General features: G+C 36.8%; 1 protein-coding gene across 1 annotated transcript; it reads right to left on the reverse strand.

Moving 5' to 3' along the window:
* Positions 1–1,182: 1,182 nt before the first annotated feature.
* On the reverse strand, positions 1,183–17,395 carry LCTL (lactase like). The gene is given in 22 exon segments (XM_085305333.1): positions 1,183–1,286; positions 2,463–2,543; positions 3,011–3,208; positions 3,656–3,694; positions 3,697–3,775; positions 4,139–4,212; positions 4,215–4,408; positions 4,807–4,940; positions 4,942–4,982; positions 5,077–5,130; positions 5,818–5,914; positions 6,470–6,563; positions 6,565–6,596; positions 6,884–6,993; positions 7,217–7,269; positions 7,271–7,304; positions 7,840–7,847; positions 9,264–9,268; positions 10,028–10,188; positions 11,307–11,336; positions 11,339–11,471; positions 17,348–17,395. Coding segments are annotated over 22 exon segments (1,803 nt in total).
* Between the last annotated feature and the right edge of the window lie 8,293 nt (positions 17,396–25,688).

Here is a 25,688-nt window from a genome sequence, read left to right on the forward strand (position 1 = left end):
CAATTTAACARTCAAAGCTTTTGAATAGAAGCTAAGAAATAGATCTTTTTTGTATTTGTATGCTACTGCTTTGCATCCAGTACATGCACGTGTAGTGCTGGAACTGTAGAATCATAGAAGCGGTAAGGTTGGAAGGGACCTCTGGAGATCATCTAGTCCAACCCCCAGGCGAATGGCCCATACAGGAATCAAACCCGGGAGCTTGGCATTATTAGCACCACGCTCTAACCAACTGAACTAAACCTCGCTCCCAAAGTGGGCAGGTTAGCACAAGCTAAACAGGAAACTTGTTTGTTAGTTTGGTTTAGAAGAATAATTTCAAGCCCAACAGAAAGAGGAAGCTGGCCATATTCTGGGACAGATTATTTTTGTGATCATGTGTTTAACTTGTTTGTGCCTGCAGTAAGACTGGCTTTGAGGTGGAATATTGAATTCTGAAGTACTTGGATTACTTATTTTATATATTCCTGGATGCAATATATTATAGTAAAGAAGTTGTACGATATAGACCTAGTCCCCCTATAAACAGATGGAGATACAAGAATTCCTTGGTTTAAATCTGACACTGCAGTTGCCTTCTTTGATTAAACTACTTCCACTATTTCTTCTTCAGACTTCAATAGTAAGGCATATATTATCCTAACGTTTACATAAGAAATAAGGTGTTAATATTATAATCAATGTCCTTGGGATTTTTAAACCATATTTCATTTGAAAGTTATTTTTCTGTCTTTTTAAATASTAATTGCATGATAATCAAAGTATATTGATGAATAGACTGAAAACAATTTGCAAAAAACAGCCTTTAATCACTTGAACTTTATCTTGGCAAGATTTGAATCACTTTAGGCTTAGCTAACTGTTATTCTGGGGAACAAAATGTATAATAGTTTCCAAAATAATAAGAAGCATAAAGTCTGCTACAGAAAATTAATAGAAAATAATACAGAAACCAAATGTACTTTGAGTGTTGATTAAAATCCTCATAATTATGTTTTGGGAATTGAATAGAAAAAACTATAGTAGTAGTATGTGGACAGAGGTAAATTAATATCTCTTTTTCACTGTTACAGTGCTACAAAAATAGGCATCTGAGATAAACTTTAAACAATGAATAAAACTAACATTTTATTTATACTAAATGAAGATACTGTGTATAAGAATATAATCTTAGCTATGGTTTCAAAGGACAAACATTAGTAGGACAGCACTGATAAGTATGCAGAATGTGAAAACTGTGGGAACAACAATCTCTATCACCATTTCCATGTGAGTCATCAAGGGACCTCAAATTTGAGAAATRAACAATATAAGAAATTTAATCTTCAGAAATACATTCATTGTTAACTGGGTAAGGCTTTTTGAACGTTGAAAGGAAAAAATATTTTGTTAAATATTGATATTAGCATAAACAACAATCAAAACTAAAACATTTTCACAAGTTTGTGAAATTGGAGCAAGTTTGTGACAGGTTTTGCTCATTTTTCTTTGAGGTAAATTTTTGTGCTTATTAGAAATGAGGCTCAGTTCATTAGCAGTATTCTGCTGCTCCTTTAATTTTCAAGGGAAAGRTAGAAAAGAAAATTGTCAAAGGAAAACCCTTGGGAAACAATCTAACCCTTTGAGGACTGCACTGAAGCTCTTTGAAAAATAAAATGGGTTTTATCTTTGTAGAATTTTGCTCTGCATATAAGCCTCAAAGAGTTTAGTAAGCATAGTTCATACAGAACATCATGTCACTCATAACTGAAGCTAGGCAGGACAAATTTAGGATGACTGTTTAGAGCTTTTCTACCATGAGGTATTTCTTTCATCCTTCCTGTGAGATTTTATACTATTTACCTCATCTTTCTTAAAAGTTTCAGAAATCGAGTATTCTAGACTCTTCTGATAGTTCAGGATTTAGGAAAGGTCCTGAATTACATTGGGAGGGTCTTTATAATGAGGTTGATCAGCCTGGCACTGTGGAAATCCAGGCAAGGTCTACTATATTTTTATATACTTAAGCAGCTGCTGAAGTTGTGCTGTTGTCAGTTTTTTTAGTAATATATTTAGAAAATATAATTTCATTTTATGCGGAGGTCAAACATTTGAGAGCTTTTCTGTCTGAATAGTTGCCTTAAATTGTCTGGTTTTGGTTTTATTTTCRTAAGAGCATTTAACCTTTTTATTATTTTAAGGAAAATACTCTCATCCCTACCCTTATTTTTAAATAGTAATTTTTACAGTTTGTGAACTCAATTAAAATTCAAATTTGATCCATTTAGTTGCAGTGATTTTAGATGGTGAGTATAAGCTAGGACATTTTTCTTTAGAGCCTGTTGTATTTGAAAGCTGTTGTGTTTTCCAGGGGAAAATTTCTTTTAGGATCCACTAGTAGTAGTATTCACAAATATGTTTAACATCTGGTAGTTACATAATATGCTTTTATAAAACAAAAAAAAAAGAATAACCATAATTACCTGAAGCAAGGAGTTGGTTTGTGATAGAGCAAGTGTCTGTTGCCTTCTGATATCAGTTTTCCACCTGAGAAGATCCACATGCTATCAGTAGTTGTATTAAATTGTGAAATACTCTATCTTACCACAGCAGCTTCTTCTCTGTGCCTGAACTCTTGTCCAGGACAATTCACTTGAAACTGTTTTGTTCTACCAATATATGATTTTCTGAAACTATTTGTATCTTGGTGATTTGCAATATATATCTTAGTTATTTGATAAAATAAAAGTAATGAAAAATGTGTAACATTTTCCATATATGTTGCAATTAAGTAGCATATATGAGTAATTTTCTAATGTGACAGAGTACTGATAAGTTATGGTTCCAATTTTTTGATCACATCAGTAAATCTAATTAATATTTGTACAAAGAGTAGTCGAGGTTATTTCAACTGTCCATCCCTGGAGACATATATAAAACACACCCCTAAGTTAGAGAAATGAAGTTCCTGAAATTTGATGTGATTTTTGCCCATACATTAAAAATAGAAAGATTTAGTGATTGCCATCACCTCTCCGATTTGGGAATCCATTTTCACTAATGATCTTTTTATAATATTCAGCAGATGCCTTTGGGTGTCATGGTTTGTTCTTGTTTTTAAAATCAATGCGGTAAAATCCAAATCATTCAGAGAAATCTTTGTTTCATTCAAATTTATCAAGCAGAGACCAGGCCATATAACCTTTGACATTAACACCATCATTTATAGCTGTAAATATAAGCAACAAGTTTAACAGAATAATTTGTATTCTATTTGTCTTCCTTGAAATAGGGTGATATTTGTATTTTATTTTCTACAAGAAATAGAGGAGGAGGGGGAAAGGAGGAGGAGTAGAGTCATATGGATCCTTTGAAAATGTTATCTTTAGCAGCATAGAAACAATAATTAGATGCAATTTCTCCTTTCTAAAAGTGGAAATTGATAATTATTACAATATTAAGTCTCCTGTAGTTATTGTATTTAATAGCATGAGTAAGTTTGGCAAGGCTGTGTTATTCTACTGATAAAACTTCGTATTGTCATTTGTTATCTAATCTGATATGTGAATATTTCTCTATAATATAAATTATAAAAGAGTTTAAAAAAGTGGGGAGTGAAAAAGTGAAAGTAATAGCACTATATATTTTATGTACTAAATGATATTTTTAAAGTTACCTTTCAGTATTTCGTTAATATATCCTTTTAGATATTCTATTCATCATGCAGTTGAGTACACTATACCTTTTCAGAAACTCCATTCTCTGTCACATAAATGAGAGGATTCCCATCCTGTGTCTGCAAACAAAGATGTGTTTAGACTGGAATATTCCATGTTATAAACAGAAATGATTTTATGTTGACAGAATATGAGATTCCTAGTAAAATAGATTAAAACCAGTTCCTTAGATCTACCTACTGTACCTTTAAGAAAAATATGCAACTGAATTTAACAGTCAATTAGGATTTTTATTTTAAAATTATGGAAGTATATAGCTTTTCCAATTGAAATTAAGATCCTTGGCAAAAAGGGGACTTACAGTATAAGGAGAAGCATATATTGGCAAAGCTGTTAAAAATCTGTCCTACTAATGAAGGTACGTTTCCTTTATGTAACCAGACTTTTGGTTCACTTCTTTGAAAGATTTACTCCATAATCACCTTAATGAAGTTGAATAATGTTCTGAATTCCCAAGGCACAGACTGTAACCATTCAGATCCTGGTGCTGGCCATTTGGGTCTTCCAGTTCCGCCAAATCAGAGTCCGTGTTGTAGCTGGACGTGTTTAGAGAGGGAAGGCTCTTCTGTATAACGTAACAAGTAGTAAAATGACCTATGCCCAGGAAATCCAACGTGCCTTTAATATAACTTTTCTCTCGCACTGAGAAAGTTGGTAATATTGAGGTACTTTGGCCCTGCTAGGCACTCTTTCTATGTATCATAAGCACAGAAAATGAAATTTTGTGATGCTCAAAAATACATTTTCTTTGTATTACAAACAATGAACACATTTTTTTTCTAAACTTAAAGTACAGGACAATCTAGCTTGATTGCTTTCTCCTTAATATGAAAGAAGTGTTCAACCTTTAGTTTGGAGAAGTATTAGTCATGTACGTGGAGAAGTGAGTTAAAGAAGAATTTCCCCAAAGAGTACGCTAAATGTCAACAGAATGCTTGGAAACATAACATGACAAGAAAGCAAGTGCTCCAGCCCCTGGGCAATTTGTTGTGTTAGCCTTGTCTCTACTTTACCTTTGGTTGATCAGGGGCTATTCCATTGTAATGTGATGTAGTTATAATTTATTCATGTTATCGTCAGTTGTTGTGGCTTGCCAACGTAATTCTTCATAACTTCTAGATAGTCTCCTTTGAAAATTGGATTTGCAAACCCTCCCAAATGAAACTGTATATATCTTTCAGCATCTTTGGAATCTGTTTGGATATGTGGATCATTGATCCACAGCAGGTTTACCCCAGCTGCTAGTTAAGGAAATTCCAGCCATACCTTAAAATATAAAATGATCATTCTGCAGTTTATGCGTAATCTTTAAGCATTTAACATAAATAGAAGCATCATTAACAGAATGAATACTTACTACCTTRCTGTTCACTACACCATGTGGGATTGTAAGAGCGCCACACTGATGTGTGAGTATGTAAGTAAAAAAAGCTTATGCATATTTTAATCTCTTATGCTTTAGTCAGTATAGGATGTTGGTGAGGATGGAGRGGAGTTATTGCATTGTCTGAAAATACCACATTGATTTTATATAAGACATCAAAAAAGCATTTATGCAAGATTCCTTTCCTAAATTCTATGAGGTCCCAATTAAGGTAATACGAAGCATTCAGTATAGTGTTCTCTCCAGCCTCTTTAGTCTTTACCTACTTTATACCTATACTATGTATCTTTACGTAYTTTATTCTTTTTAGGCAAGTGGAAGTTTATTTCTAAGAGACATTGCCTCATGGAAGTCACTTGCAAAATCTGAGTTCCTTTCGCTAGGTCAGGGTATTACTCCTTTTTAGAGTCACCTGGACATTTTTTATCTAATAGGTTTTATGGTATGTTTCAAGACTTTAAGAAAAAAATCAAAATTRTTACAATGAAGTTTCATATATCAAGCACCTATGCATATATACCTGCTAAGCCTGAATATGCAGCGGTTTATAGTCAGGCTACTTGAACAGCAGGGCGTAATTTTGGTGTGCTCTTTGGAAACCAACATGATTACAAAACTTTGTATTCCTGTTTAAAAAGAATCAAAAATGTCTTCTCCCTTTCAATCTCAAAACCACTCAATTTACAAAGTAGAATAGAAACCACATTTATAGTTTTACTTTAATTATATGATGCGCGGCTTTGTATGCTCCACATCCACCCAGCTTCAGTCCTGCTGCATGTTCTCCTGTTTCATAACCCTTTTCAGCAACTGCCTATGAATACATAGAAGTGATTCTTTGAACAGTAGAACTAATTAATTCACTATTGTCCTATGGATCTGGATCCCATGCCCTTCTGYATGGTCTGTCTTTCTCTCGGTCTCTCAATCCTTTCCATTCTSCTTTCTCAGCGTCCTCTCCTTAGCTCCCATCTACTACTCCATTACTTGGCTGATAGTATGTTGTGGCTTGTTTGAAACAACACRTTGCTGTCTAGCGTTAGTGGACTGACTGCCTGCTTGCTGCTCCATGTTTAAACACAGCAAGGCAAGTTATAAACTACCTTTCTAATTTCTATGCATCTCTCCTTTCTGGCTGGTGATTTTTTTTTTTCCCCAAAACTTCACAGCAATTTAATATCTTTTGAAACTCTGCCTATGTGTAGTATTTGACTAGAACTAGCCACTGAGATTTTGGGCACAAAGGTTAATCACAGATTAATTATTTCTCTTAGAATTTTTAACCTACTTTTCCTTTCATGTCACTTCCAAAGAGTTTTGTAACAGCTGTACAAGTAGAATGATTAGAAGGAAAGCATTGATAACTTACCCAAGGATTACTAAAAGTAATCTGATGTTTCACACGATCACTAAACTTCTCAAAACATAGATTTACATAATCATTAAAATAATAAATTATGCTTGTTTTGCCAGCCACCATACTTTTCTTCAAGAACCTTCATAAACAAGACTTGAAAGAATTAATAATGTCCTTTAAAGTTCACTGTTCTGTTCCTTATTAACAAAGATTTTTACTTATATTTCAGGAAGTGTGCAGTGGTTCAGAAGGGTGTACAATAATGCTTATAAAATGCAAATAAATAGAGAATAATTATAAATACCCTTAAAAGCATGCAGGCATCTTTAAACTTTTTTAATGTATACATAGTTCTTAAATTTATAAATAAATTTACTATCAGAAACATTTAGATTAGACACCTCACTAATTTGAGTATTTTCTAACCTGTGGAAGATCCCAGTGGTAGAGGCTCACAATAGGGATAGTACTGTTTTCCAAAAGACTATCAATTGTATCATTGTAGAACTGTGTTCCCTTTTCATTCACTTGTTCTGCTAATGAAGCACACACAGATGCACATGCRCACACACAAGAAATTACCTGAGCAGTTTTCCAGCTAACTGGAAAAATAGAAATCTAAAAAAAATCTAAGCCAAGCAATTTCATATTATAGTAATGGATACAATATAAGGGCCCAGACAGAGAAACAGAAACCTAGTTAACAGTAATGTTAAACATCTGTAATATCCTTAGAAGTAAAATTACTTGCCTTCTTACACTGCAAAGATAAAATTGTTAGGCCAGTGGGCATAATCTGAGGCCATGAAATATAGAGTGTAGTGATTAATTTTCAGCTCCTTCAGTACTGATTGTCATCCAACAAGRAGATCCAAATAACATATATCAAATCCACACAGAATAGCTCTTCAGTTATTCCTTTATCTTAAATAGTACTGAACAGAGAAAAACCGAGGAAAAAKTGCACAGAAGAGGATTGCATCAGTTACTTTCTGCATTTGCTTTTAGATGATGGCTCTCTTTGCTTTGTGTACTTCCTTTTTCAGTGGTTTTTTTTTTTCTTGATTCTACAGAGAAGTCTTATAATATGTTGTTTTAGTGACTGTGGAAATTGAATGTAGTGTCAAATTCAAGATTTATCATCAAATTGAAGATGSAATAATGAGTTAAGATATTTTGCAGCACAGCTAAGTTTATGTCAGCGTTTGTAATTTGCATGTTTAAAAAATAATGACGGAAGAGCAACTGAACTTAAGGTACGTCCAGGGGTGCCATATATTTGCATTTGACTTCTGTTTCTGCACTTCTGTTATTGCAGACCTGTTTTACTACTCATATCAAGGTTGGTGTGACTGCAGTTTTTTTCATAGACCTGTCTGCACAAATAAGGCTTTGGATGGACCAGTAAGGGATTTGAGTATACCTGATCTTGGTTGTAGCCAACTGTAAGCCTGTAAATCTTGACCCCAWACGTTTCAGCTCTTCAGCCCTTTTGCAGGAGTAGTTCAGGAAAGATATCAAATGTATGTGAAATGTGTCATATAAGGAATTTATACATGTCAGCTATGTATAAACATTGGATATCTTACAAGTCTTCTATACAAACTGTGACAATTTTGGAACACACAAAAATCCTTGAACATTATTCTAAAAATCCTTGAACATTATTCTAAGCACCTTAAAGCTTGATGCAGAATCATCAGAACTGCCTGGAGAGCTGCACATTCCATATGTTGCAGGGAGTGGGGGTTGTGTTTAGGTTAAATCTAACTGTGTCATGTTGATAAATTGAATAGTTTACCAGGACAACTTACAGTACCAGGAAACATGATCAATTTGTGTTTCAAACTAAGACAGTAGATACCAATAGAAACTGGTTTTGGCGTAGGCTATGCTATGTCCTGAAAGAACAGCAATTAATGTGACCTGCATTTTCAGAAATTCTCTTCTGACAGGGCTGGCTCCAGTTTCTGGCAATTCAGTCTTTAGTAAATACCCTGGCGGGTGCATTAGGGATTTCCCATTCCTGCTTTTGTAGTTCATTTGAATTTCCCTGTAGCAAGAAATAGTATACCCAATAATAGGTAGTATTTTCAGTTTTAACTTTGATTCTCTTATYCTTTACTGTAGGAGTTTCCTCTGGATATCCCAGCTTAACTTCAGATATTTTTCCACTAAGGCAATATATTTGACTGCAGACACTTTCAACAAATACTAGACTCATAAGTAAAAATTACGGGGAATTAAACCTAATTAAACTTAGTCCCAGGTCTTGACTAGACTTGCTAAGAGAAGACATTTTTCTCTGAAAAACTAATTTGTGTTAAATCAAATGTTTACAGAGAGGCACTGAAACACTAACGTGCTGAACTATTCAATCAAATCTCTTCACGAAGATTGTACTGTAAAAACAACAACAGTTATCACAATATTAAAAAAAAAAAAAAGTCACTTAATACTCAGGTACAAAGTCATGATCACACAGGCTTTCTCATTTACTATCTCATACTGGAAACAGCTATAAAATGAAACTGAACATTAATGTATGTTGTTCTTCTAAGYAACTATACGCTCAGATTTTCAAGAATAAGTGAAAATAGAAAGTTATGTCACATAAGCCAATGCAAACTGAATTTTGATTGATGAAAGCTAATAGAGGAAGAGATTCATTTTCTATAATGACCACGTAGCTAATTCATACAAACAAATTTTAGTAAGTGTCTCAAAATACAAGCCCACAATAGTGAGTAAATTTCAAAATAYTGTGATTTATGCCTTAATCCACTCTGAAAAACAAGTCCTGAACTCATCCTATCAATCCCTTCCACACAATAGACCTTTGAGCCTTAGAGCTGCAATCTCTYCCTGGATTTTTAAGATATTCTTTCAAACTTCTTGCTTGAGAGAGGTCAAGTGAATTTTTTCCTCCATTTTTTCTGTTTTAGCACTTTAGGCATAATTGGTTTCTTTTCTCTTAATTCTTCCTGAGACCTCTTTTATGAAAACCTTGGTCTTCATATATGTGGAAAACCTCAATGGAATCTAACTTCTAACTATGTTAGTTAAAATACCAATTATGTAGTGTTGGTGTATCACAATTATGCCAAAAATGAAAAACATTCATATAGATTTTCAAAGCATCTGATTAGTTTTAGTTATTTTTTTCTGAAGTATACCTAGAAAACCTTTCAAGATATTCAGACAAAAAGGATGTTCTTCATTTTATTCAAAGCTGAAATGCATTTTTTATTGTTACAGTTAAGCATTTTGACTTTCCACAAAAATGGAAATACTGGAGTATTTTGGAATATTTCTTTTCCCATAAAAATTCTGCAAAACTGAGACAGATTTGGGAAATATTTTGGTGGCYTTGATTCTCTGAGATTATCAGGAAAGAAACTATTTGAAAATACCAGTCCTTGGCTTCCTAAATTGAAGTGTCTGAGGAATATTGAGGAATCTGTAGAGCAAACGAAGCATGCCACCTTTGTTGTTGTTTTAAAATGGGAAATCGATATCATAAAATGGCTCCAGAATGTTTCTAGAGGGATAGTTCCTCTTTAATGATACCTTAGATTTGTAGTAGCCATTACATGCTGAATGTGCTGTTTCATTTCTAAATGCTTTTCCTTTCTTGTGAGTGAAAACATCCCAGATACTTGGTCCTTTYCCATCCTTATCCCAGGCCCCTTCAGTCTGGTATGTAGAACTTCCAACACCCTRTAAAAAACCTAAGAGTAAAAAGACGGAAGTTGTAATTTAAAATATTAATGCACAACTGGTCTTTCCTACTGTATTTTCATATGAGAAAGTAATTGATATGTCTTCAGCTCTGCAGCTCATTATGAAACCTGTATGATTGCATGCCTACTTAATACATGAGGCAAATGTTTTCTACAGGAAATATTATAGGTGCATAGACAGGGACTCTCTGAAAATGAAGTACATTTCTCCAATATACTGAAAAAAGATCAAATTCTACATATACTAAAGCTTGTTAATATTATCTTACAGTGAACACTGCCCCATATGAAGTAGTGCATTGATAAAGTGGTATAAATGGCTTATTGCTAGAAGAAAATAGGTTTCCACATTATTTTTGCATGCCATCCTTTTTTTTTGTGTGTGTGTGTGTGCTTACAAGCTTAGCTGTTGTTACATAATACATATGTAGTATGTATAGTAATATACAGACTCTGGATTATTTTATTGGTTTCTTACCAAAGAACATGATTAATCCATTTCATAAGTCTCAAAAACTAAAGCATGAAGTCATCTTTGTGCCTGTATCTTTTAAAGTTTCTTTTAGGTTGAAAAAAACTGTGTGTGTGTGTGTGGCAGGGGGAGGTGTGCAACTATGTTTGGAAGAAAAAACAAGGTTTCATARAGCACTACTAAGTAGTCAATTAGATATACTAACATAAGAAAAGAGGGTGTTTTTTTTCTTTTGTAGTTCTTCATTAGTTACAGGTAATTTATCAAAGAGGAGAAGAGTTCTCAGATATGATCTGTTATATCATAAATTCTATTCAATCACGGACATATCCGGAAGTCTGGATATGAAACATTAATCTGTTAGCGTTTTACTCTGAGTTTACTGTTCTAAATGCCTACAAGAAGTGCARGTGTATGTGAATCCTTATGCTCCCATGTCTTCCTACAGTAAACAGTATTGAATACACATTCTGCAAGGGCCTGGTTTTTTGTCTCAGCCTTTTCCCTGGAAGGAGATGTCTGTTGGGTCAATGCCTTTCTCTGGAAGGAGAACCTTTTGGTAGCTTTCTTGGGAAAATACATAAGTGGGTCTAGAGCATTGTTAAAACCATGAACAGCTGTAGATGAAAAGTACCGGTCGGAAAAGTGCCATAATGGAGCCTGGATTATCCTTCATCCACTGGAAATCCTCAGCTGTATTTGGACATAGTATGAGCACAAGCATGTACCATATTCTTAAAATGTAAGTCATCATCACTAGTAGTTTCTTCACTGCAAAGTCTTCTCTCCAAGTTCCCACCTGATAAAACAGAAGCAGAATTGTCAATTATTGCCCCTTGCTGCAAAGTTGAGGTGGGGAAATTTGTTGCGTAGGCTGATGCAAGGGACAAATCTAGTTTTGCTGCTGAAAAGGTATGACTTGTATTGAAGGCTAAAWGTAGTGCTTGGGATAAGTGGAAGATGCAGTTATGCCGATGATGATGATGATGAGAATGAGGAAAGAATGAAGGTCAAAATCGTCACTATTAGAAGCATTCCATGCATATTTCTGTACTGCCATGTAGCTTGACTATATTATAAAAGTCTCTTTTTTTGACAGCTGTTTTGATCTGCATTTCAGATTCCTCCACCAGTGTCAATAATCAAAACGTTGCAAATGGTGATTGTGAGGGGGAGCAAAAAATAAGTGATAATGCTGCTGGCCTCTTACCAGCTAAATATAACATGTAATGGAAACAAAYCTCATGGAAGCTGGAAAGGAAAATTAACACTCGCAATTGTTGCAGTTTTAATAACTGCAGTGTTTATTGTGATGAGGTCCCTTTTAACCAGTTCCAACATTGATTAAAAATACTAGAATGTATACATTATGTTTTTAAGTCCTAAATCACRTTAAACTATAGTGTTGCCCAGTTATAACTGTTTCAATTAAAATTGCAGTACAGCTTTGGAGAATAGTGCTATTTTCACAAAATTCCTACATTACCCAAAGGGTCTGTTCTACATTCCAGAGCCTCTGTTGGTGAATGTGAAGACTTGGGGAAAGAAGCCTGAGGAAAAGTAGAACAAACATCTCATTAAAAATAATTATATGTTGCATTATAAAGCATTGTATTAAAGGTAAATATATCTGGAGCTTTGAAAAGAAAACTCATATTACAGGATTAGACATGTATGCTGAGCCAATCAATGGRACTGTCTGGTGAGACAGAGTATTGATTAACCTTATGGCTCCTAAGAGCAGATAAATGAAGGTCTGAGAATACCATGACCCCAGGGCAAGTCGTGCAGGGCTTCAGCCCCAGAGTCAGGGTGGAAAAGCCACCTTCATCATCAGATGATCCATGGTGAGCCCACTGTGCAATCTTTCACCTTTCGTCTTTGTTARGAGATTTCAGTATTAGGAGTGACTGGCTATGCAGGATTACCCAGCTAAGCAAGAGTTCACTTCTATTTTTACCCTGATTTTGTAGTACCTTTCTCCTGCATGAAAAATCTAGAGCCTGAGCCCAGCCCCTGGGCAGTAGGTCAAACTTCTAGTGATATGTTATACCARATCTAAACAATCTTGTTAATGTCTGTGTTGTTTACAGATAGATTCCCGATAAAAATTTTTTTAAAAAACAAGTTTGACTAAAACCAAATGGCAAAGAAACCACTTTTCAGAATATGTAATAAAGGTATGACCTCAGAGACCTCCTGCTCCTCTATGTTCATTAGAAAACCACAGCTGCTTTGGGAAAGTGTGTCCACTTTACATCAAAGGCCTTAAGTTGAAAATCAAAAGAATTTTCACTTTTGCATTCCTGATGTGAAAATGAAAATTGCAAGCAAAAATATTAGAGATGATTTTAATGGTTCTATAACCATTAGAAAAGTCTSCAATTTTAAAAGCAACCTGGAGGATGAAGCCAAATATTCAAATTTTGAGGGATAATCYTGCTCTGAGGATCGAGAAAGCCAGATGCATAATGAAGTTAATATTCTCTAATGAAGAAGGAGCTACAAAAGGCCTGGTTCTGTCAGTGAATCCATGTGAGTCTTTTAGTATTGCCCTGGAGAGATAGCTTTTAATTACTCTGCTGCAGGTCACAGCATCTAAATACCCTTAAATATTTTTATTTTGTATATAAAAGGTGGCAAATGCATGTGATTTAAATTTAGACATGGATAGTAAAATCTRGCTGTTCTGCCATGTCGATAAATTGGTTGCATTACCCTTTGTATCCTTGTTAGCAATGACTGACAGTCATTGCACAAAAAGAATCATGAAGAACATAAAAAATGGACTGTTAGGTAGATCGCTGGTTGCTGTAGCTGAGGCATTAATCCTATGGGACTAGGCGCATGTGTTTTGGTATGGTGCTGGTATTTCTGCTCTGGAGCTAGATTTTGTRAATACTTCAGGTGTTTATTATGGCTTTATATGTTTGTAAGTAGTTCATTCTTATTTGGGTAACTCACTTAGAATTAGGAACAAATGCTGAATTAAAATCAGTACTTCTTTTCTTTGGCGTTCTAAGTACATTGAAAATAATTTCCGTACTTCAAGAATTTCTCAGGTGCACTACATATATAATGCATGTTGTACAGGAATTAAACTTAAGATTTTATAGCACCCTGTACTGAAGAAAACAGCCTTCTTTCATGCACAGTTCATGGAGGAATGATTCATCAATTAATTTTCTTTTCAAATGAATACCTGCTTTTTAGAACTCCTCTTTGCTCTGTTTTTCTGACACATGCCTTTAGAAATACAGTAGAGGAAACAGCTATTTAAAAGGTGAAAAAGWTTCATTCAGTTTAGACTATAAGGCTGTTACTGTAATCCTAAAACACCCTATCAACCCTCTTATTCTCCTKCCATATCTACAATTATAGTTTGAGTTGCATTATTTTGTCCGTATCTGTGGTTTACCTAGTGTTCTCAGTGCATGTGTCCTGACTGGGAGATCCCTCAGAACTGCCAGAAATGTACCTAAATGTACCTGTGCACTCAGCATAAATTTACTTTCACTGAATAATTGCTCAGAATTAATCCAACTGTCACAAAAACTCAGGAGAAACGTGTAGTTGAAAAGAGCATTTGGTTGACGTAGAGCCATGACAAAACAATCCTCTTGTATTCACAGTCARTGGTGCAGGAAGAAATTTAGCTTAACTGTACAAATCTTTCAGCAATGCGATTTTTTCCTTTGTAAGCAAAGTTAACTTTGTGAGCCACCTGTATGTTCATGCGTAATCYTGCTTGCTCTTGAGCAGGGCACCTGAAGGCATCTGTCTCTTGGTACAAGTGTCTGTATCCTAGACCAAATTTAGCAGATCACTGGGAAATGTTTGGAGGCCAGAAGTTTGGTTGTTACATGGGATAATTTTGAATCAGAAATGCAGAAGCCMGTCTTAAAAAATAATATGCTTTTTCTTGTTACTAGAAGAATTTCTTATGGTGAGGTCTGGCCTTTCATAAAAMACAGCGCACTCAGTCATGGAGGTCAGCTGTTTAGCTTGAACTGTAAGTGTTCATTCTTTTAGCTCTGTGAATTACCATTCAATCCTCATCATAAATAGCCTCTAGATTGCTGTGCATCACTGAGGAAATCTCTTAGGCCTTGTGTTCATCACCAGTGGAAGGATAACCAATCCTCCTGTCTCGGAAAAGCTTTGACTGCTAGAAAGCAAGCCCCATATAAGAACAAGCAGTATTTTTTATGCCTCTAAATGCCTTTCCATCATATTCAATGATGTCCTTGTAAAAACATGYCATCTGCTGTGATGAATCTTCTGAAGAGGACTGGAACCCGATCGATGTATGTTTTAGTTTCTGTTCTCCAGGACCAAGTTCTGGCTGCCCGATGTAGGTACATAGCAAAAAGGAGGACCTGGTGCACAAATGATGAGTTCTGAAGTTATTGCTACCAAGCTCTCAAAATGTATGTAGTGAATCACCAGCTAGGGAAGAACATTTTATTCTTCAGTGTAGTGTTGATAATTACTAGGCAGTACAGAAAAGAGTACTTGGCCTGTCAAAGCAAATCAGTGACTTCAAAGCGAGAGGTAATTTGATGGAAGGAGGAGATCAGACAATTCCAGGGGAGGAACTGGGCAATCAACACTGCGAATTCTATCATCTAATCAAACCCAAAACATAATACAATGTATGTTCCCAGACAGGTTTCAACCATGACTTTGAGGTCAGTAGACAAACTGCATAATTTCTGATGCTCTCACATGCTTTAACATGTTTGCGTAGATTGCTGYATGCACGTTATTGTGCTGTTCATAGCAGGTTTTACTTTTGTTCTTAGGYAGTACACAGATAATGATAATCACTACATGATTCACTGTGATAATCACTGTAGCGACTGACCTGTCGCTGCAAATGTAACATCTCTTTAGACACGTAATCTGACCATAAATAACAGTAATTAATCAAAATATGCAGACAGCACAGAACTGGAAGCCGTGAACTGGTAGCTTTCTAGGACGCATAAACAGTGTCCTTCCCAATGAAGCTTTATATACCTGTCTGAGAGCTGATCTTTGCCCTGTTTTTCCAGACCTCTGCAATGTGSATCGTAAACACAGAATAGGGCTGTCTGCTGTTGGTGGGTTCGTACTGCAGCTGCAGARGATGCATGGTGAGGTTTCATGGTAATTCTGTTAGCTTCTCAGGCAGTTATATACCAAATTCTCTCAAAACTAATATTTGAAAGTTGAAATTCAGCTGATGAAAATAATACATGTTCATAGATTATCTTTTAAATACATTTTTAAAATTTATAATCAGACTTTCTGAGAAGATACAAAGCCTGAAATGGAGGTATCTGTTCTGTGCTGTAAGTTTGTACATATTCAATAGCTTTCAAGAGTAGGACTTTAAAAAAAACATGCCATTTAAAGTTTAAGCATACACTGAATAGACTATGTAATGAGCAGACTCATTGCTTGCTAAGGCTGAAGACTTGTGCGTTCAGACAAGTGTTGCTGTTCACCTGACATTCAGGAACCAGTTCTCTCTCTTGGAAACTAGCAGATCTGATTTCTAAACAGTCAGGCAAAAGGTGCACCCCTCAGAGAGAAGGGGATGAACTTCCCAAGACCAGCAGTGAAGATACTGCTGCTTCTGTAAGGGAGGCCTGAGGTAGGACAAAGRTGCTACAGAGGGAGGCTCTAGACAGTGTTGATACAAAAAGCTGTGTCATTTGAATATTCACCCTAAGGAAAGGGGTTCTGGGCCCAAAGAGAGAGTCTATAGGAGAAGCAGGAAAAACGCCAGTTCTGTTGGCTCTAGAGAGCTAGGTGTTTTTTTTTCCCTCTGCAGTCTACTCACGTAGCTGCCTAACGCTTGGGCTTTGTGTGTGAGGGTGAGTCATAACCGTGGAACCTGCTATCGAACGCCTTTGAAGATATACAGTCTGTAAGCAAATTCCCYTTTTCTTTTCTTTTTCTTTTCTTTTGACTTTCTGAAGCAGTACTGGTGCCCTCTTGTGGCTAATTGCATGAAAGAGAACTATTAGTTGACTGATTTATCAGTCAAAAATATATTGACCGATAAACAATAATAATGTAGTTTATATACTGCTGCTAATCTAAGAGGCAAAAACGTGTATTGAAACTATGAGGAAATAGTAGAGGACTGCTAAAATGCAGTCAGCCTGGGAAGGATAGCAATTACCACCTTGGAGTGGGCTGCTAGATATAGAAAGCCAGTCCAGCTGTGCTTGTTACTGCTRCAGTTATGTGTTGTGGTATGCCTATTAATAATAATAGCCTATACCATGTTATAAATCACAGAATCACAGAATGATTGAGGTTGSAATGGGCCTCTGGAAATTGTCTAGACCAACTCTCCTGCTCAGGGCAGGCTCAGCTGGAGCTCAGGACTGTGTCCATTTGAGTTTTGAATATGTCAAGGATGGAAACTCCATAACCTGCCTTGGGAACCTGTTCTAATGTTTGACCACCCTTGCAGTAAAAAAGTTTTTCTTAGTTTAAATGTAATTTTCTGTGTTTCAGTTTGGGCTCATTTCCTCTCGTCCTTTCACTGGGCATGGCAGAAAACAGTCTGACTCTGTCTTCTTTACATCCTCCCATCAGGTATTTATACCAGACTGAACAAYCCCAGCTCTCTCAGCCTCTTCCTTCATGTCTGATGCTACAGTCTGTACTGTTTACCTTCCTAGCCACAAGGGTGCATTGCTGGCTCATATCTAATTTGTCCATCACGACACCCTGGTCCTTCTTCAAAAAGCTGGCCCTGCTCTGTCAGTCCCAGCTTGTACTGGTGCATAGAAGAGGTCTTTGCTTTTCCTGTTGTTGATCTTCAAGAGACATTTGTTTGCTCAGTTCTCCAGCCTATTGAGGTCCCTCTGAAGAGTAGCACAGTCCATCTGATGTATCAATCATTCGTCCAAGTTTTATATCATTTGCAACTTTTTCAATGTTGGTCAAGCATGATTTCCCCTTCTTAGATCCATGCTGACTACTCCCAATCACTGTCTTGTCCTTGATATGTTTGGAAGTGACCTCCAAGAGTATTTACTCCATCACCTTCCCAGGGATCAAGGTGAGGCTAACTGGCCTGCAGATCTAGATCCACCTTCTTTCTCTTTTTGAAGATAGAAATGACATTTGCTTTCTTCCAGTCCTCAGGAACCAGTCCTGATCACCATGACCTTTCAAAGATAATTTATAGTGGCCTTGCAATGACATTGGCCAGCTCCCAGAGCACTTGTGGGTGCATCCCATCAGCTCCTCTGGGTTTGTGTATGTCCAATTTGTTTAAATGTTCCCTAAACCAATTCTTCTCTACCTAGRCTAAGTTTTCCTTGCTCCAGAGTTTTCCACTGGTCAGAGGGACCTGGGATTGCTGAAGGCAAGTCTTACGAGTGAAAATCAAAGTGAATAAGGCATAGAGTGCCTCAGCCTTCTCCTTATCATAAGGATCCCTGCCCCACTCAGTTGGAGGTTAATGTTTTCCCCACTCCTCCTTTTACTGCTGATACTTYTGTAGAAGCCTTTCTTGTTGCCCTTCATGCCCCTTGCAAGATTCAACTCCAGATGGGCTTTGGCTTTCCTAACTGTCCCTACACAGTTGGATAGTGTCTTTGTATTCCTCCTGTCCCTGCTCCTGTCTCTTGTATGCTTCCTTTTTGTGTTTAAGCTTTGTTAGGAGCTGCTTGTTCATGCAGGCTTGCTGCTTACTTCGTGCTTATCAGGATGGACCATTCTTCAGCTTGGAGGAGGTGATCCTTGAAAATCAACCAGCTGATGTACTTTGTGACTTATGATACACATAAAGGCCAGTGTGGTATACATAGGTCAGCCTACAGCACATGAGTTTGGTGCTTAAGGCACGCTTTACCTGCCATGCATTTGGCATGCTTTATATCCTGCAGAAGGTGGGTGGGGCAGCATACAAGAGTCATTGCAGCTAGTTTGATGTTTGATTCTGGAGTTGTTTGGATGATTAAGGCTGTGTATTAGTCATTCATTGTTATATTACAATGACACCTAAAAACCACACCAAGATGAGGCTTTGCCATGCCAGAAAATGAGACACTATGACTATCCTGAGAACTGTCAGTAGAAGCAGACAAAGACAGATCACCACTCATTATGGATGAGTAACTGAGGCCCAGGGAGATTTGACAGAAATTGCATAGGGAGTTTTTATCAAAGCTAGAAACTTAACTCAGATCTCTTGGCTCTCTGCCCAGGGCATATGCACAAGGTAGTTTGTGTCTTCTGGGACTAGCTCATGCATCACTAAAGTTGTTTGGAGAATTGTCATAGACTTCAGTGGTCAGAAGGAGCAAGCCCTTGCTGTGCACAAAAACATGATTCTTTCAAACTGTGTTTAATATAGACTGCTAGAAACGTGATGCTGTTCTACTTTGAGTTGTGCAATATATGGGTTTTCTTCCCTTGACACAATCTTATCTTGTGATGTTGTTTCCCGGTTTTATATATAAGAGTCCTACTTCACAAAATAAAGATATGAGATATTTACATTACCATTACAGCTTGCTCATTTTTTCCTCTTGTTTCATCTTGGAAAAGTTTTATTAGCAGCAGTTCTTAAAATGTGCCAGAAACACATCAAGGCTATAAAATGTTTTATTTTGTTTTATTAGTGACTAAAAAGAAGGTTAAAAAATGTACGCCATGGACTCCATCCAGAATTGCCCTATGACTGCAGTAAAATAACCTGGAAAGTATGTTATGCAATTGGCTTACTACAGGGTATTGTGAAGTTAGGGGAAAGTCATGACTGAGTTTAGGCTTATCTGCAAGTTATTTGTTTACAGCCTGGAGAGGATATTTGATCCATAAATCATGTAGATATTCAGGTATTATCTAGCTGCAAATGTACCATATGACAATATCATGCAAAGACTTTTGCACACAAACCATCATCTTAAGCCTAATGGTACTTACTCTTTCACTGTTATTTTCCATCTGTGTTACATTTCTTCATATGCAAAACCTCTAATCTCCAGATGGACACTCGGAGATGAAGGCACTCATAACAAGTAGGTACTATAAAACACATATTTATTTGATTTTACTGTTAGCCCTGATGTCTTGCCTAGGCTAATGATAAAGTAGAAGCTGTCATTCCTAATTCCCTGAYGGCTATTCAGATAACCAGACAAAATCATCCTCATACAGCCGTGACCTGCCTCCCCAGCCTTCCTGAGTTTTCATTCTTGTAACTGAGTTGCCCTCCCTCCCCAGACTTCAATAGGCCTTTTCTGTCTCTGAGAGAGAAATCCTTTTTTATAATACAGTGACCAGAAAAACATGTAATTTTTCCAATGTGTGGTCTATTGCAACAACCCTGAGATATTGGAGATTTGTCGAAATCAAAACAAAACCCCCTTACAATTGTTCTTGGAACAGGAACACTTGAATAACTGTACTTGTGTTTTTCTGTGTTACAAAATGACTTTCATTGCATTATGTTAGCTGTTTTTGGAAACTTTTTACCTAACACTCAACTGTATTAATGGCTTGGACTTGCTTTTCAGAGAAAAATAGAAAACTAGGAGTAATTTAAATGAGGATATAAGCAATTATTTTACTTTGACTTCAAGCACTTGGACGAATGTAGGTATTTAATAGAGAAGATTTTCTGAACTCTTTCTTATGACTGAATGCATTCTAAAGGCAGAAATGACTGTTTTGGTGTTTTGTAAATGTGAGAGATGGATTTTATCGCCTATGGAAAAGGGATCAAGAGCACTGAATGCTCATTCTGCTCTAAAAAGCCTGTTGTTGAACCTATACACGTCAAGTTTGCCCAGTAACTTGAGAGTAGAGATTGGCAACTTTTCCAGGCTTAGTGTCATTTTTATTGCATGCAAGTGCTTTTGGCCAGACCGACATGGTCCCATTGGCACAGCTCTGCCCTTCACCCAGTAAACTCTAGTGACCTGACTTTATTCTGTGCCTTTCTCCCAACTCTTTGTGCCACTAGCTGGTCTAGTGCAGGGACAAACCCACACTCCTGTGGGCTGTCAGGAGGCTCAGCACCACTCCAAGGGTCCTGGGAAGGTATACAATGCACTGATAATATTGGCTGGCTCTGGCAACAGGATTGCACTGTGCAAATGTCCAGTACTCGGTTTAACAGAGGTACTTTTGCTGGCCTCCCACTATGGTGGATGCCAGTCTGGGAGATCTGTGGGCTGCTGCTGAAGATGGTCCCCATCCTAAGAAAAGATCCAGAAGATTTTGTGTTTGAACTGCGATTGCTGAGATGAGATCAAGATAACTAACTTTGAAACTTGCACCATATTTACTTTGCAGGTCCTACACTATCATGAGAGCTAATACTATCACAATGATTTATGTCAGTCAATTGCACTGGATAGCTGTTGTGTCTAATTTATCACTGGTTTTACTGGGGTAATTTCTAGAGAAACTAGAACTTGAGAGTCTACTATCTCTGTTTTGCAGATCAAGATTGTAAGGATTGCAATCTTGGAAAGGATAGGGTAAATCCATAGAATCTGCAGAATCTATTCCAGGTGTACTTAAAACTCAAGTTTTAAAGGCCTTGTATTCAAATAGGCTCCTAAATTGTGTCGTCTTAATAATGTTCCTTGGTGCATGTAGAGATATGCCCCAACTTCCCTCTGTTGTGGAGTACTGGGCTCCCTAATGGTCAAAACTCACAAGACTTTTTGCACTGATATATTCAGAGGTGCACACAGGATTTTGAATGCCCAAGCCCACTGGATGGTTTGAAATTCCAAGTATAATGTATAATAAATGACTGATGTTACAGATATTCCTAGGCACAGTGAAGAATGTCACTGAAGTTTGCTTCTAAAAGTCAGTTTTATTTTATCCTTTCTGTGACAGCTTCATGCTAAGAGTTGGTCTCCATTTGATGCGAATATTGAAAAGCTGCTGCAGGCCACCAGTGATTGGAGTTTACTAGCATTAGTCTAATTGCATGCTCTACCATCATCTGTTTGCAATCACAGAGGGGAAGCTTCTGAAGCTTAGGAATGAGAGAAAATGAAGTGTCTTGACAACTACAAAACATTGCGAATGCTTTTGGAGGCTTTCCCATTGCCATTTCTGAGTATGAAAAAGGACACAGCTATAAATTTTTTCCATATTCATCTTTACACTGAATCCATAATAAATATATTTAATAACTAGGAATAGAGATAAATAATAAAGGCCCYCAAGCACTGTGTAACTGATAATGAGAAATAGTTCATGAATTGTTTTGGAAGTGGTTGAATTAGTTCGTTATTGGATTAGTTGGATTAGCTCATTGTTCAAATCCTACAATTGTTCTCTCCGTGGATATTCAACATACCTCATGAAACACTCAGACTGAGTGCTTCTAGCTGTCCAATTTAAAGGCACCCCCTTGGTGCCTTCACCAGTGAAACAGCTGCAGGGTTCACTGCCACCCACGCTGCGGAGCACTGCAAAAACTGCCGGTGAAGCGTGCACAGCAGATCAGCGAGCGAGGAGCTTGTTACTCGCTGATGATCTACTCATGCTACTTCAGCAACAGGGGGTTGCCTCCTTCTGCCTGGCCAGTTCGGTGTAGGGAAGAGCAGCAAAGCGGTACGAAACGAACAGCGCAGCCTCAGGCTAGCTGTTGGTGGGACTGCAGCATCTTCGGGCCCGGGAGGGAAAAGAAGACTTTACGTACATGCACGCGACCTGCATGGAATACTTCCTAAGCTACCAGGCTCCTTGTGTCTTAAGGAAACTGTTAAACTTCATAGGGAAAGTGTGAAGCTGAACTAGGATAATCTGTTCTTGTATAGCTGGAGGAAGCTCTGTAGTGACAGTTATTTGGTGGCTTGGCCTGATGCTTTCTGTAGCTTTTTTTTTTTTTTTTTTTTAAAAAAAAAAAAGGCACTAGTTTTTGCTTTTGCCTTTTTGCTGATAAACTTCAGAAATGCAGCCTGACTTGTCCTCAGTAGCAGCTTTGAGGGAAAGAACGTTCTGCAAAGTATGCAAGAACAAGCTTAATTCTTGTAGCTTAAGCAGAGCACTAACTGAAGCCAGTGGAGCTTTAATGTATTCTTAAAGTGAAATACCTGCCCCAATGCTTTGCTGCATCAGAGCCTCCCTTGTTATTTTGGGGACTGATCCAAAGCTGACTAAGTCAGTGGAAAGTCTCTAGCTAATTACAGTGTAGCTTGGAGGAGATTGTGAGAGCCTTTGTCACTTTTTATTGGGAAGAGTTAAAACTTCAGGTGCCTTCTTTCTTTCTTTCTTTCTTTTCAATTTTAGGTGGTAAAAAAGGAAATAATGGAAATAATTCACTGAAACATTGCTATGAATAAGAGAATGCACTTATTAAAGTAGAAAAAACTGAGCTAAGATTAATAAAGCTCAGAAAAGAACGAGTAGAGGTAATTAGGAGCTTTATAAGATTCCTGTCTTAAACTTGACCAGATGTTGGCAGCAAGATGATCATACTCTCTAATTTGTACCTTGTATAATATCCATGAGCTTCTAATTCATGTTTCCCTTTTATTCATGGCTATCTTTGTGAAATTTCTTTACAGCATTATATCTGCTTCCCTGTGTATTAATTAAGGTGTATGAATTGCTTTGACTGAAGCTTTTTTTATACTGAGTGCARTTTGCTGAGCTCAGCTGAGAGCGTCGGATGGCTAGTACGTAGAAACTGATTCTGTTTTTCTCAGGCTGGGGAACTGGGTACTCTTAAACTGAATTAAATACTGGCACTCAGCCTTTGATTTCTCCATGGATTCTGAGGTTTAATGTTAATTTCCATGAAAGAAATGGAAACTGAGCGAGGTTTCAGTCCAGAAGAATATCATCCACTTTCAGAGAGGAGGAGTGATTTTACTGAGTATGTTCCTCCTTAAGTTTCCCATTTGTAAAATGGAACTGAAAATACAGTCTTCTATCTTGAAACTTAAGTGCAAAATGCCCTGTGATGCTTATGCTAGAACAACCAAATAATTGCATCAGTGTCTTTGAGGATGGGATCTTCCCCCCACTGTGTCTATACAGCACTTAACAGAGTGGGTTCTAGGTCAGCAATGGAAGCTCCCCAAGGCTATTACCACTTGTTTGCAATGTATTTGTAGTAATGCCACTGCAGGGGAATAATGGTGGGTGGGAGGAAGGACTTACCATCTAGATAGTAGCACAGGCTTCTGTCTGCACGAATTGGGGGCCTTGCCTTACACTAGAGAGTGTCACAGTGGCAAAATTTAGGTTACGAATTAAGCATGTCTCAGTAAAACCAGGGCAAAAAATAGAATGGCAGTAGTTTTGGTTAGGAATGACACATTTGGTTTTCTTAAACTTCTTCTTTTTTTTTTTTTTTCAAATAGCCATCAATTAAATATCAATTAAATACAAAAAATATTCTAACTGACAAAACTATCTTGGCTCAGAAATAAACCCAAGTTGTAGCAGGGCCACTTTTTCAGGTAAGGATATCCTAGGGTATTAATGGTGGTGTTTTTAAAGATGTTGCTAAGTGATACTTGAGATCATGCTTGTTAACTTTCTTTTTACAACATTAAACCAAAAAAGCATATAAGTTGCAGTCATTGCTGAAATACCTGGATTCRAAATAATCAAAACTAACTTAACACTTTTTTTTTTTTTTAAAAAAAAAGATACATTCTTTACAACTAATCTTCAGGTTATGCCAAAAATACAAATTCCAGAATATATTTGTAATAATACTAATGCTACAGCCTCTAGATGTGCCAAATTTCCAGTCTTKTGGATATAAACTCTAAGCAGTGTGCATTTTTCTTTCAGCCATCAGATCCTCTCTGGTGAAAAGAATATCATTGAAGGACAGCTTGAGACAAGCAGTATGGACCAGAAGAAAAACCATAGATCCTGATGTGTCATAACAGTAAGTTATATCAAGTTTTTCTTAAATATTTCTTAGCTATATTATGGTCTTAAAGGAAGATGTATAAAACAAGCACTGTGACATATGGACTTATAAACTGAATTCTCTGAGGGAGAAATAGTGCAAGTGGGACTCCAAGCTTGCATAAACTTATTAATTGTATTTCTCAAGTGAGTGTCGTACTGGTGTAAATTGAGGTAACCTTTTTTTTTTTTTTTTAAATGAAGATGATGTCTCAAGAAGAAGAGTTATATGATTTGTAGGCCAGTTCCAAATCAGAAGTGTGGATACAAATTGCCTTATTTGTGAAAGAATGGTTATATAGAATTTGAACTTTTAAGTTTATTTAAACTTTGCTGATGGATGGTTAACTGCTGAAAAAGAACRTTATGTCCACAGGATTTTTCTTTGAACATAAGCTGTTCAGTATCTTTGTAATCAGATAGGACCACTCATGGTGTATGCAAATAATTACATGCATGTACACCTTTTAATAAGGRGCATGGAAACAGAGGTAGGTGACTTTTCTTTTCAATTCAAGTGGGAAACCTCCAAAATCATATGAACTAGGAATGACTTTATTCTAACCTTACTATTCCACATTGCTTGGCTGCAGAGTAGGCCTTGCATGCCATTTGCCCAGAGATCTTACAAGGAAGTGCTTTARACCATGGAAAACAAGGTTTGCAAATGCTATGGATGATCCTGAGAGGAAACAGTTTCCCAGGCACAGAACTCACAACAGTGGAAATTCTGGAGCTCTCTGAGTAAATAAACTTTTTTCTTGTTTCTGTTGAATTCAGAGAAACAAAATTTTGTTACCATTGATTTGCTAAAATACAAGAGTATATTATACACATTGTTGCATTCAGATGACCTCATACCAATCAAAACAATCTTGTGGACCTCTCATACTGATTAAGCACTTGGGCTGAAGGAACCAGGCTACTATCCTACCTCATTGGCAGGGGTGTTGTCATGAGACATTTGTTATGTTTTTGAAGCAAATATTTCTGTGATAAGTGTTATATTAAAACCCACAAGGATATGAATAATCCTGTATTCAGTGCAGAGTTTAAACTGCGTGCTATAAATAAAACCAAGGCCACACATTGACTCAAA

The sequence above is a fragment of the Rhea americana genome, unplaced genomic scaffold (assembly GCF_003343005.1).
Source record: "Rhea americana isolate MKP2758 unplaced genomic scaffold, rheAme1 scaffold_22, whole genome shotgun sequence".
NCBI classification, from domain to species: Eukaryota; Metazoa; Chordata; class Aves; order Rheiformes; family Rheidae; genus Rhea; species Rhea americana.